The sequence below is a fragment of the Rhea americana genome, unplaced genomic scaffold (genome assembly GCF_003343005.1).
Source record: "Rhea americana isolate MKP2758 unplaced genomic scaffold, rheAme1 scaffold_164, whole genome shotgun sequence".
In the NCBI taxonomy this organism is placed as follows: Eukaryota; Metazoa; Chordata; class Aves; order Rheiformes; family Rheidae; genus Rhea; species Rhea americana.
In genome coordinates this window covers 364,337-378,279 of record NW_028185750.1, presented here as the reverse complement: position 1 = coordinate 378,279, position 13,943 = coordinate 364,337, and the positions used below count along the sequence as shown (strand labels likewise).

General features: G+C 38.6%; 1 protein-coding gene across 6 annotated transcripts in view; it reads left to right on the top strand.

Annotated features, from left to right (window-relative positions):
- The window catches only part of DENND1A (DENN domain containing 1A), a 221,461-nt gene that overhangs the window by 158,983 nt on the left and 48,535 nt on the right, over nt 1-13,943 (top strand). For all 6 annotated transcript variants that reach the window (XM_085300458.1, XM_085300456.1, XM_085300460.1 and 3 more), the window contains one exon: nt 13,726-13,827. In XM_085300458.1, the coding sequence (XP_085156584.1) occupies nt 13,726-13,827 (102 nt within the window). The remainder of the gene's footprint in view (nt 1-13,725; nt 13,828-13,943) is intronic.

The following is a 13,943-nucleotide window of genomic DNA, read 5'->3' as shown; positions in this document are numbered from 1 at the left end:
TCGTATTAAATACTCTCTAGCCTTCATGACCTCAGTGGTGTTTGCTAGTCTTTCTGCTTTTGCACGGCGTATTTCTTTTTAATCCTTAAACATTTCAGATAGTGAACAGAAATTGAGGAAATGCAGTTGTTTTTTGTACTCCAGTGGCAATAAAGCTGGCCAAATATGCTGATTTAATCACGTTTGCAATCAGATGACCTATAGAGCTTAGTTTCTTGAATAATGTGAATACACACTTTTTAAAATGTACAGCTTTTAATGATAACTCAAGAGTTATAACTGATATGCCCAAGGGACTTTGCTTTAATACTTGATTGTGAGTAATTCAGGGACCTTACAAAGGTAAGTTACATCAGGCATATTTAATAAATACAATAGATATGGCAACATGTAATATAGGTCTTTGGCACACAATGTAGTGCTTATGACAGGTATTGTTATGATGTTTAGCATCATATACTGTATTTCTGTTATATATGTTTTAAGATTCTCGTTAAGGAGGATTCCTTATGATTTTCTTCCTATTTGCAGGTTTTCTGTTACTGAATACTGAGTAAGATGCACTAGGAAGCATCATGGACTTTTGATTGCAATTATGTGCTACAATGTGATAGTATAGTGTTCTAATGTAAATACTGTAGCAGAGATTATATTGGCAACAATATTCATCCTATATCTGCTATAGACTGAAAGATTCTAAACAAATTTTTACTTAAATTTAAAAGAACAAAATACCAGAACTGGAAACAATAACAACTTGGCAAAATCTTTTTTGTTGATACTTTGAAGTCATTATCAGCTTTATGGAGAGAGTAGGTGTAGACACCCGGCCACAGCAATTTCAAATAACAGGAGGCTCAAACATAAGCAATTTCATTTCATTTATAAATCAATGTAAATTAATGTAATTTTGTGTATAACACACAGAAGTGGAAATAATAAAGTCCATACCAGCAACTTCATGGAAAAGCCTAAAAAGAATTATTACAAGCCATATCATCAGGAAGTAACGTAATTGCAGTATAATAATACTCTACTGCTTTTTAGTTGGAATTGTGTCTAAAAATTTTGGATTTTTGGAAGCTGACTCGATTAGAGAGAAAAGGACAGAAGTAGATTACCAGCAGTCTGTTCTGCCTGGTCAATTCAAGAAGTCTTGATGAGGCTGTGAAATAGTTTGTCATACTTGCAACTCATTTTACAGAACAAGTTTCAGACTGAGCTCTGACTTCATGTATTCTCTCTCTATGGAGATTATGTCCTTTTTCTCGTTCTGAATTAGATGAGTACAATGAAATCTGTATTTTACATATTTATTAACAAGGCTTTCCTCCCTATGGTGTTGTAACTATCTTCACTGCTTTATGCAAAGAAATTACAGGGAGAATTCACAAAGCTTTAGGAGATATTTGTGATCACTCTTTTTCAAGCATTATTGCTCTTATTTGTATTTCTCTTGCGTGTCGCTCCACCAAGCATTGTTTACTGGCTTTCTTTATGGTATCTTTATTGATGGTATTGTTTCTTTTAATTCTGAAATGAAAGACATAGATTTCAGGTCAAGTTCAGATCTCCTTCATATTTTTTGTTTAAAAATTGATATGATTGAAGAAATGATGCCTAGTGCATGGTCTGGCGTGTGCTGGGTTAAGTGAGTTTTTAGCCTCACCAAAAAGTATTTGGTTGGGTACTCAGGTGTTGGAAATTTTCTTAGCAACATCAGTCACCTAGGAACATGATCATCTGCTGTTCTGGGGTAGAGATTACAGAGCTTAATGATTAGCTACTATAAGCTGCAGCTGATGCCAGACTCTACCCCCTTTACACCTAATTAGCCTCATTAATGAGCTCTTCTGCTCTCCACAGAGAGGGCTTCCTCCTCGGAATAGGAGGCAAGAATACCTCACCCAGGTAGATGTGCAGAAACCTTTAATTATTGCCCACACCTGCAAAGCCTTGTGGCTCTGACAGTGTTGTTGCTTAGCTGAAATTGTGTTTATTTACAGTGACCATGCTACAAAGTATTAACTCTTTAACATCTTAGTAATTGTTTGTAAGTTTGGATGTATTTATATAGAGTAAAATCTAAGCACCCAAAGATTTTACACTGAATACACATGTTATGTGTGAGGTTTTTTATATATAGCAACAACATTTTTGTAAGTGTATAATTATTTTGTTTAACAACACAAAATGAGTCAAAATAATTTTTAAAAAATAGCTCAAAAGCCAGCGTAAGCCCATACTGATTCTAACCTTTAACAGAAACAGTTCCAAGTTACATTTTTCAGTGCAAATAGTTGGTTGATTATTTAGTAACATTTTTCATAGTAGTCAATGGTCCTGAATTTTCAGCTTGAAAATGTCTGCTGTGAACACGTGTAGCATCCATCATGTAGGTACTCCGTGGCAGAGAGAAGAATGTAGTCCAGTTCTGCAGAGTCGTATCCGATGCCCTTAAGGATGAAGTGGGCAGGCGGCGAGTGTTTTCTTTTACTGCTGCTTCGTGCTTATTCTCTTGGCTTTCTCAAATTCTAGCTCATCATTGCAGGAGTCAGGTGAAGCTGTCATGGGAAAAAACTTGGGCTATAAAACGCTCACTGCCTACAGGGTCTGGAGATGCCTGTAATGACAAACTGTGGTTCTTAGTGAGTTTGTCCCCCCACCCCGGGCAGTTCATCTTCTGAACTGTTTAGCAGGTCAGGTGCCTCCTGCAAAGCATGTTCAGGGCCTTTGCCCAGAGCCTGTACGGTGATAGAGCTTCTCAGCCAAAGTTGTAAGGTTGTTACATGTTAGTCAGCCTTGTTTACCCTAAAGGATAGCAGAATGCTGAGGAAATTTGTACTAAAATATTAAAAGAGTAAGTATCAGAAGTTGTAGAAAAGGAATTTGGAATAAAAGCATTAATTCAATTCATAGAGTTGAAAGAATACCAAGAAATTGAAAACAGGACCTTTACTTAGAGGTGTTAGGTCACCTTAATCATCATAATTAGCTCCGCTTGTGAATGTGTGGACCAAGTTTTGTTTCCTTGTATGAATACCTGGCACAGCATCAGGCCTCACCAGCCATGCACTGTGTGAATCACAGAAATTCTTACGTGCTTTTCCATGAATGCAGTTTGTATTAAGTGCCAAAACAAAGCATCAAAAGGCAAATATTTGAATAATGTTTTGTCAATTGCTTATGCTTTTTATTACTCTTACATAAATGAGATTGCATCCTGCACAGTCATCTGATTGAAATCTTGGCAGGTTTTGTTCTGTTTCCTAGGTGAGAAAACCTGAGGCTCCAGGGCAGAGAGAATGACTTTTACAAGAGAAAAAATCATCATTGAGGGCATGTGGGTCTGGTGGGGAGCAGAGCTGGCATTTTTGGCCCAGCAAATAGCTGCCCATCTGTTCTCTGTCAGAATACGTTAGAAGTGCATCTGGATTCCTGCCCCAGAGTTTCAGCTCGAAGCTGGTCATGTGGCTGTCTCCACGACAACTCGCGGAGCTGCGGAAGCTGCTGTGCTCGGAGCCAGATGCTTCTCCGCACATGTGGTCTAATTAGATGGCATTTTTTTCCCCTCACAAAAGAGTCCAGAAATTTTGCATGGTTTCCATGTCAGAAGTGTGTAGCTGGTATAAGGGGAGATGGGAGGAGTCATGTGGCCAAACACTAAATAATTACTCTTGCCACAGAGCTCTGCTTTGGGGTGTGTGCGCCGGGGCTGCCGTAATGCAGAGCAAATTCCCTTCTGTTCCTTCATCGTGGCTTGAGCAAAGAGCAATAAACCTGCGGGGGGAAGTGGTGAAAGGAAAAATCTGGGGTTTTGTTCCCCCACACTGGATGCCACTTTCTTTGTATGAATGTTTTAGGAAAAAAATGGGGGATTCAGACAGACTACATATCCTGCAATAAATGCTTACAGCACACAATATCTCACTTTTTTTTTTTTTTTTTGGTATTTGAATAAAAGAGTAAAAACTGCAGGAAGTGAGATGCTGCAGTGCTGCAGGATCTTAAACCGTAAGATACGGGGAAAGGGTTTCATTTGCTGCAACTGATCAAGGAGCTCTGTCAAAAGTAATTGGAAGGTAGCGCAGTGTTTTTGCATTTATGCTAATGTGTTCTCTCTCTCTCTCTCTCTCTCGCCTTCTCATGTGGTAAAATCTGAGCCTCTTTCTGACAAAGAGTGAATAAATGGTGAAAGAAAAATGAGGCATTCTTCATTTAAAAAGGGAAGTGCTTTACTATGCTCTTTCCCACCTGTAAGGAGAAGCATCTCGAGCTGTTTCAGGCTTGATGTGTTGGCTCTTTCCCAAGAGCCGTTGGGACAGCCGCTACGGAGTCTTTGGTCTGGCAGGGCCCGGGTTCCAGTTGTTCCCGTGCATGGATGCTTTTGCATCATTAAGAGTCCAGTGGCGTAAGTTATCAAGTTAGAATCCCATATGTGTAATAAATAATCATAGCAAACATATGTACATGTGCATAAATAGAATTAATCATTGACCACTTAGGTTTCCCCAGAGACTGTTACATGACTAGAACAGAAAGGAGAGAAACATTTTTCCAGTGCCTTTGCCCCTCGCGGGGGGAAGGATGGATYCCTTTCCTGAAGTGATTTCTCCTCTAGCTGTGCTTTTCTCATGGGAATAGCAGCCCCACCGCACGCTCAGTTAGTCTGTAGAGTTTTCATGTCTACTTTCTGATGAGGTTTCTGCGCCGAAGTATCGGCTGGCATAACATGATGACGAATCAAACTTCAGTGAGTTCTGCTATAATAATAATAGCATTTACATCGACATGTATTATATGGAGGAGGTGGCATTGCATATTATGTTGTCTTACATGTTTGTGTATTAATATGTATACCGGAGACTAGAAGTCCCTAAAGAAGTGCAAATTTAAAGAAATTCTTTTCCATTCTCTGTTACTGACAGAGATTTTTGTTTGTTTGTTTCTGAGCTAAAAGAGTGGGGTTCTCATGTCCTCCCTTATGACTAAAGCTGCTTCTTCGTATTGCTTTACGGAAGTTGTCAACAGTTTATTCTCCTTTTGCATACATATTAGCTGCGTATTAAGATATTTTCACCCTTAGAGAACAGCCTTTCTAGTCAATGTGGGTTTGGGGACCATCATACAAAGGAGTCATATGCATCAAGCACAAAAACATATTGTCAATCAATTACGCTTTGCTTTCTTTGCGCACTTAAATAAATTAACATTAGATGGTTTTCATCACAGATTATTTTCTTGTAGTATTTTAAAGATTCAGTTCAAATGCTGTTCTTCTCTTCTAACAGTTGATAGTTTTTCCCCATAATTGTTCACATTTATGAACTAACTGCATTTCTGAAACCTTGTGGTTTTGTTTTTAGGAGGAATATGTTCGAGCAGAGTGTGGTGGTGTCTGAGTTCCTGGATGAACTAACAGGAGATTATGGAGAGATTTTGGCTCTGTTCACTCTTAACTTTGTTGTTGTTAGCTGGATCTGAAGCTCGTCCTAAACTTCTTGTAATTAGTTGTATATTTTGTATCTACTGGAACTAGATGTAAAGCAAACACATTTTAGCATGATAGGAGAAGACTGAATTTTAGACTTTACTGGTGACTTCTTGAAGCTTCATTGATTTGGATGAGTTTTGGTTGTTTACACGTGTCTAAGAAAGCAAAATATTATCATTTGTGACCTCTGGGCTTACTGGTCATTTCTATGCCTTGGCCAGTTATTTATCATTTCTGTAGACATTGCTTTTTTATCTTGTTTTAACAAAATATTTTGATATATTGTTTTGAATTTTGATGAATGAAACAAAAAGAAGCTTGTCATTTATCTCCTATGGGAAATAATTTGTGAAGATTGTATTTTCAAGCACACTTTTGTATTTTGTCGTAGAAGAAAATAATTCACATAAAGAATTACTCTGTAATTTTTCTCCTTTTTTTGTATTGTCACTAATGTTCCACAATCGTTAAAATAGAAAAAGGCCTTTTTATTATAGGGAATTTGAATTGGTAGCTGCTTTGCATGCAGAACGTACTAGCTTCAATGGGAGTATTGCTCATGGAATGATTGCAGAACTGGGCCCTGAAATTACCTTACCAGCTAATGATAAAATCACATGCAGGCCACAGGGGTTTTTGTGGAATAAATATAAGAGTAGAACAATATACAGTACACATTATACCAGTAATTTAAAGCATATTCAGGACAAAGAGAGAGTTCCTGGTGCAGGCCGCATCATAGAGATTTGCTGTATCTGATAAAGATTAGGTTTCTTGGCTCATAATACCATACTATTACTTTTCTTTTGTTAGTCTTTCAACACCTACACTCATACATTGACACAATATCAAGTAGGAAGGGGAAGAATAGCCTTGTATTTAAGGTACTGAACAGGGATTAAAGAAATTTCGGTTCTTTTCCCTGGCTCTGCCAGAGACTTTTGTAACCATGTACAAGTTGCTTATTATTCCCTTGCCTCTATTCTTGATCTGTGAGATGGTGATTCCCCCCTCCGCCCTGCAACATAAATGCTTTTTGCGGCTTCCTTGCACTTTTTCTTCCCGATTTGTTGCCTGAGCTGTAGAGGCGCGAGGCGGCTTAGTTGCTTAGGTATAAATGATGGCTGGCTGACGCAGGTGATACAGAAATCGGGGTAGGCACTGGGCTGGAATGGCCACATAAACACTTTGGAAGATAGTTTGCTCTATTGCACTAAAGAAGTTTCATGATTTTGTAAATATGTGTGTGTGTCATCATACTTTAGCCCAAAAAGAAAACACCAAGTGACCTAATAGATTAAAAAGGGCTGAAGGGAAAAGCAAAAACACTGCTGTATGACTTAATGTTTTTTTCCAATTACTCATTTTCCTATTAGTTTCATCTTGGATTTTAAGCTGTTTTTGTTTAAATTTTGGTAGATCCTTTAATGGTGTTGGTTGTTACTGCCTGAAATAATATATAAAGGTGTGTTGTTGTTGAGCTTCTGCTGGTTATATCACATCTGCATGGGTTTTCTTACAAGGTTTTAATGCAAACAAATTATATTTCATATTCTTTTTACAAAAGTTTCATAGTAATTTTAATATGCCTAAAACAGATTTTTGATCTTTAGACATTTTTTATGTCTGTAGAATTGAGCACAGCTTAATAATACACCATATTATTAAAGGCATGAAAGAAACGCTTTTGGCCGCAGGCTTCTAATGACAGTTTTAAACAAGATTTTGGTGAAGATTGAATATCTCTGTATTGTATTTTTACATTTAAAATTGAATTATGCATTTAAATGTGCTTCATCCTAATTGGCAGCCTGCTGGTAAATGATAATGATGTCTTCAATAGCTGTAGAAAACAGATATAAGTCCTTTTTGAGAATTCTTTTATTTGCATTTTGGTCGAGAATATATTTGTTGATACAGTGCTGCTTTTTTCCACAGTCTAACTTAGCGCTCCAGTTGGTATCTAGTTACTGTTTACAAAAGGATTTATGTGACAGTTTTGAGAATGCTTACAAGATAAAATCTTGAAATTTATTAACCTTCAATATCTGCACGAAAAAACTAGGTTACTGCCACTTTTCCAAAGCATGCTTTTCTTTGTCATGTAAGCACTAAAACAGATTAACCTCTGTTTTTGTAGAGGTTTTTCTTTTTTTCTTTTGTTGCTGTGATGCAAGTGCTACTTCTTTGTAGTATAATCAGAATAAAACTTCTGTGATATTATTCCTGCCTGTCCAAGTGAGGAACTTTGGAAGGCGTGTTCGTTATGTTGTGTGTGCTGCAGAACATGTCTGTCTTGCGACCCTACRTGATTTAACTATGAAGCAAGGATTTTAACAGAAGTTCCCAAACTCTTGTAATGGTAATGCTCATGTAATGCAGCTTGTCATACATGCTTATAGTCAGAATCTGCTGCATAGGTACAAGCCAAGTTTTGACATGTCATGTTTTAAAGAGGGTGTTTTTATGTCATTAAGCGTTATGATTGGTGTCAGTGATTGAATGAATGACATTGTTTTCCCTTTTGTTTGCCCTTTAGTGAGGATATTACTGATTATTACAGGAGTTATCAGATCACATGCATAAGAATGACAGTTATAAATCTTATAAAAAGAATCTCTTAACATCTGAATAGCTCTACTAATGGTTAAATACTCTAATGAGGAGCATGATAAAAAATCCTAATTTGGAGTGATAATAGACATATTTTCATAAAAGACCATAAGTGATAGGGCAGTACATTGATATATTGCCAGTCTGCGCTGGTAAATATATATGTTTAAAATACTTTTCAAGATTACACCTTTTGCATTGAAATAATTTGTGTAGTTTCTGCTAGCTGTCCTAATTCATCAGAACTGGCAAAGTGGTCTCTCTTTGAACAGTTAGTTTGCTTTACAAGAAGTGTGGTCAAATCTCTTAGCATATGATTTCTTTGTTCCTGAGCAGCATCTTGAAATGCTAATAAAACTATGCTATCATTTGCTTAATACAGAGTATTTGATCTATGCTTTCTTGATTCCATTATGACTGAGGCGGATGCAAAGAGCTCTCTTGTGCTGAGCTTACGTACCAGTTACGGGGAGATTATTTGTCATTCCAAATGCAAGCTGAATGAGCCAATGGCCTGTCGAGTGTCTACCACCAATTTCAGATTTTCTTTATGGAATCCTGCTGGCTGACTGATCATCCTTCTTCAGCTGTGATGAGCTAATCTTTCCTTGACATTGTAATCACAGTTCTGGAAAGGTCTGCAAAGGAATTGTTTGCCTTTGGTTGCTGTTGTATCTGAGGTTGACATATATATCCAGATAATTAAACTCATTCTCATATTTTAGTTTCATTAGAATTCTGGATGGAATTAAGGGTAATGATTCCTAGGATATCAGTACAAGCTTTACTTTGCACTTTGCAACATAATCAATTTTTGTAAAGGCCACAGTTATTTACAACATCTAGGTAGCAATAGAACAGTGATATATGGACCTCTTACATGTCATTGTTCTTGCTCTATATTTGGGGTTTTGCTGCATTGTATACTGACACTAGATCTGCAGCTTTTAGACGGTCAGATTGTCATCCTGTTCTGTGCCTTTAAATTCCACCCACATTTTTTCATTTCATGACTAGTTTTCAGAGCAGCTCTAATGGCTTGTGTGTTTATTAAAGAGAATTTGAAAGAGCACCTACATGGTTTAAAGGCATGCATACAGCAGCACAAAATTCATTACCCTCCACCACATGCTGACCATGATAATGCAGGCACAATTACATTCTCTTCCATGGCAAAACTTTTAGGATTGTCTAAACAGTCTTCAGGGGTTCCTTTTTGGTGGTGGGTTTTTTGTTTTTTGTTTTGTTTTGTTTTGTTTTTTAAACTCTGGAATCAGGTTTCTGTGAAAATACTTGTGCGGCAGACTCTCACTGCTGACCTAATTCAAACCCCGTCTTCGTTATTTTATTGTTTTTTTTACAACAGCCACGTGATGGCTTTAATGCCCTACTAACCTACTAACTTATGTGTTTCCTCTCTTGCAATAGTGGAAGTATTTGGACTTCCATGAGTTATCTTAGCACTTGTGGGTCTTTCCAGAAGTATCACTACTGTTTGCCCTTCTCCCATCCTCCAAGACCTCCTTTCACCTGTGCCATCTTCTCTGCTTCTGTCCCCCATGCTTTCTGACCCCGTAGTCCTTCGTATTCACTGTGGAAGTTGTTGCCGTAACCAGCTAGCTGGCCGCTGCCCTGGTTTGCTCAGTCAGGCAAATGCAGCTTCTTTCCCTGACAATAGCTGTCTGCAGAAGTTCCTGTAGATTCTTTCAAAAGAAAGGATTTTTTTTGCTGAGGAAAATTAATTTCCCAGGAAGATGAGGGAACATCACAGAATTTTTGTACAGCATTGCTAATTACAATAAGGCGTTATTGTCACTGTGCTCTGTGGCTTTTTAAGATATAACAGTAGGTTTCATGAAACTCTGTAACAGTTTGAAGTAAATCCTAGACTTTTCTTTCCTTTCTCACTTGCTACTTTAGATGGGTATTAAACATTATTTTAGAAAGTAATGGAATTTCAATTTAAATTGACCGACAGCAGATCAGATGTGGGCTGAAACTTTTCCAGTTTTTAAAGGGTCATGAGACAGCAGCACTGCCCTGATGAACTTCTTATGCCATATGAATATGAAATATTCATATAAAGAGAGATTTGCAAAGCCATAAAGGAAAGGCACCTATTTTTTCAATGCATCTGGGAGTTTTAAGTCCTAGTCTTACATTTTAAAGTTTCCTCTCCTGTGTTAAGATTACAAACTAAATTTCAGAGAAATGTATTTTTGTATTTATAGAACAATTTTGGGGTCCAAATATGAAATATATGTGTATTACACAATATTACAAATCAAATCAGATTCCTCAAAAGATCAGAGGGTGCACACGTTTAGAGCATTTGCAATGCCATCTCTTAGCCTTCATTATAGTTGGTGAGGACAATAATGGATGTTTAAGTTGTTGATGAATCAAGGTATAAATTCTAACTGTTGGAAACAGAAAGTTTAGGAGTTGATGAGTTTATTAGGAGTCATTATAATTGTTTTACACGTGACCGTTTTTCAAAATATCTGCAGTTCTTAGCATGTCTTTTCTTGTACAGTGTCATCTGTCAGTAAAAGCAGAGCTGATTAGCTTTATAATTTACACTTAACTAAATCTGTCAAGAAAATGGTCTTATAGTCCTTCTTGTCTTTTTGTAATGAAGCTGTGGATGGGGTTAAGAAACAGTGTGTTCACCCTCCTGGAGGTCATGGAGGATAGAAGCTACTAATGCATTCTAAGCTGGAAAGCTCACGCTTGACCTTGATGATTAAAGTTTTTCTTTCCATCCAGCAGCAGTTGAGCCTGAATTGGCTCTTAACAAGTCAAAAGGTCTAATCAACCTAATGAACAAACTCAATCATTAGTACTTTGAGGGAGAAAGTGTGTTAACACTGTAATAATGCCGGGCTCCGCTGGCTGCCGTATGCGCGTTGATAGGACTGGTGCGTGAGTCGGGTGCACGGGGAGAAGCTGCTGTCACTGCGCTGGCTGTGCAGTGGAGCACGGTGGGGTTGTGCTTAGCAGAGCACCGCTCTTTCCAAATGCTCCTGTCTGTGGCCACAGGAGAGATTTTAGAATCGCATGGATTATACGAAGGGTTTCTTGTTCTCCTTTAAAATATTTTGCAAGTGAGGATTAAATGAAACCTGAACCTCTAGTGAACTTTTTCTCTGGTCGTATACTAAATCCACACTTTCCTTCATGGATTACTCTGTTCTTTTCACACTACATGTTGTATCTGTGCCAGCCGCAAATATTTTTCAGACAGCCTTTATCACGCTGTGAAAGCTGAATTTGATGGGAAAGTCTTTTTCACACGGGTCGAATAGACTTTAAATCCTGTTGTTTATCATTCTGTTGTCTGGGTGCATTTGGAAAATATCTGCAGATACAGATTCTGTAGTAACAAGTGGATTTGCAATTTCCTAAGCTTTTCTTCTGTTACTAATTCAGTGTTCTCCAGTGTGAACTTTTTACTTCCTGGCACCTGAGAGAGAGTTTAAACAAATCTCAAGTGGGATGCTAGTAGTTGAATATAATGTATAAAGTTCTTGCATGAGGAGTTTATATTAGTCCAAATTGTCGGTCCCATCTCAAAATCAATGAATGGGTTTTGCTACTTGCCAGATTAACCCCTGCTCGAAGTCTTCTTTTGATGCTTCCAGCTCATGCAGCAGTCCAGTTCTGTCCCTCTTTCCCATCTACCAACATGAGTATTGGATCAGTTGTTAATCATTCAGATATATTAAAACCTTTCAGACACTATGTGCCCTGACTGTTGAGACAGAGCCTTTGTCAGGACAGTAGTCAGTGTATGTTGTGGAAACTGTGACCATCATCTTGCATGCCTGCCAGGCAGACCTCCTTTCCAAACGTTTTTACTTTGGTTGTTTTGAAAAGAGATGTCTTACTGTACTCTACTCCGGCGAGAACACGCTGCAGAAATATCATGTTTCTTGCCCGTAAACATTATATTGATTGTATTGTTCTCCAGACTTGCTAGAGTCAATTGCTGACAGATTATTACTGTTTAAAATTACATTAATTATCCTGGAATTATAATCTGGTGTTAGTTAGGAAACCTACTTTGTTCTCCAAAATCAGCGAGATTGACCTGAGGAAAAGATGAAAGAGACTGTCCGAAAAGCGACTCCCTCGCTCTTTGGAAGGGAGCCTCTCCAGGGTCGTACTCTTAGAGCCGTTGCACTTGGTATTTTCCTCCTGTTAAGGGCAGGCCCTGACCTCTGGCGTGTGTTGGCTGCTGGATTAAAAGGGAGGAACATGATACATTGCCTTGGTGATTCCGGTTGTCCAGTTCACCAGGATCAAGAGAAATTTTCTAATTGYGCTCTGATTATTTGAAGATGGACAGATCCTTCAGTTTCCTCATAAACTGAACGACAAGCTGGTATAAGTGCTTGTTCCGTTTGGTTGCAGCAGTCGGGTCCGTTATGGGCATCAGCAGCGAGGGTCTGGCGCCAGGCTCGTGAGCTTTGGCTAGTGCCAGGCCTCCGCAGGAAGCGCAGCAGTGAGTGAGCAGTGGCTCCTGGGCGCGGGAAGAAGGGTGGAGAGCTGTGCGTTATCACAAATGTAGATGTCATCACACTTTGTCCAGCACAGTTTTARAAGATTTAGTGTCCCTTTACTGTGTGTTAGGTGTTAGACGTCTGTCTGTGGAAACGTGGTGGAAGCAGTTTTCACCATAAATTCCTGGGGAAAAAACATGCTCAAGCAAGCTGTGGTATATTTTTTTCAAAGCACAGTCTTTTCAGTGATCCTATCATCTTTTTGTTAGACAGCCAGCAGTAAATCAAATTTTTAATCTAAAAGGCAGAATTGATATCATATCACACTTCTAGTTAGTTCTTTAGGACTCTTTTCTATCTAACATGGATTCTAAACTCTTAGGAGAAGGAAAGTCCAAATATATTTTAATAGGAGTACAAAAAAACTCATCCATATTATTTATATATCAGTATAATTTTATCATAATTTTACTTTATTGTTTTCAATTTACTTGCTTTTCTGAGTGTTTGTAGATTCAAGTGTGGAGGAAATTTGTGCCCTTACGGCAGATGCACAGCAGTCTTCAGCATTAACATAACTCATTAAAATAAGATAAAAGTAGAGCTGCAAAACGATCTCTGTCTTTTGCCGACAAGCTCACTCAATTCACTATATGAAAGTCTAATCTTTCTGAACTGTGGCCAGAACACAGTAGAAATTACTGACTTGTGCATGCACGTTAACCCTGTGGGTCTGCTGCAGTAGATGGGGAGCTGACTGCACAAAATGCAGATGACTGTGTCATATTTTGCGGACATTAAGTAAAATTACCTTTCTGGACAATGAAAGCTCCCTCACTAATATTAGTGAAATGTACAGAAAGCAAATGTGCTATATCTTGGTGATATGTAATTTCCCCCAGTTTCCAACTTGTTTCTAAGTATCATGATTAAAAGCAACTCTGTCCCTTCTCGTGTGCTAACCTGAAGAAAAACTCTACAGGTAACTTTTATATAATGTCTACTTTATTTACTTATCTATCTATAGATTTATTTTGGAAGGTAAGTAGGTAAAATGGAGGCCTGCTTCTTCAAACGAAGCGTTTTCAGCATGTCCTGCTCTGGCCTCTACAGGGTGAGCCGATCACCTTCTGCGAGGAGACGTTCGTGTCCCATCGCTCTGCCGTCATGAGGCAGTTCCTGCAGAACGCCATCCAGCTGCAGCTCTTCAAGCAGGTACCGGCGAGGCAGGGCTGGCGCGCGGGTCCCTTCCCGGGCCCCGGGGGCTCTGGCCATGTTCCTCGGCCAGCTCGCCCGCACCGAGCGCCGTTCACGCGGTCAGCAGCAGCCTC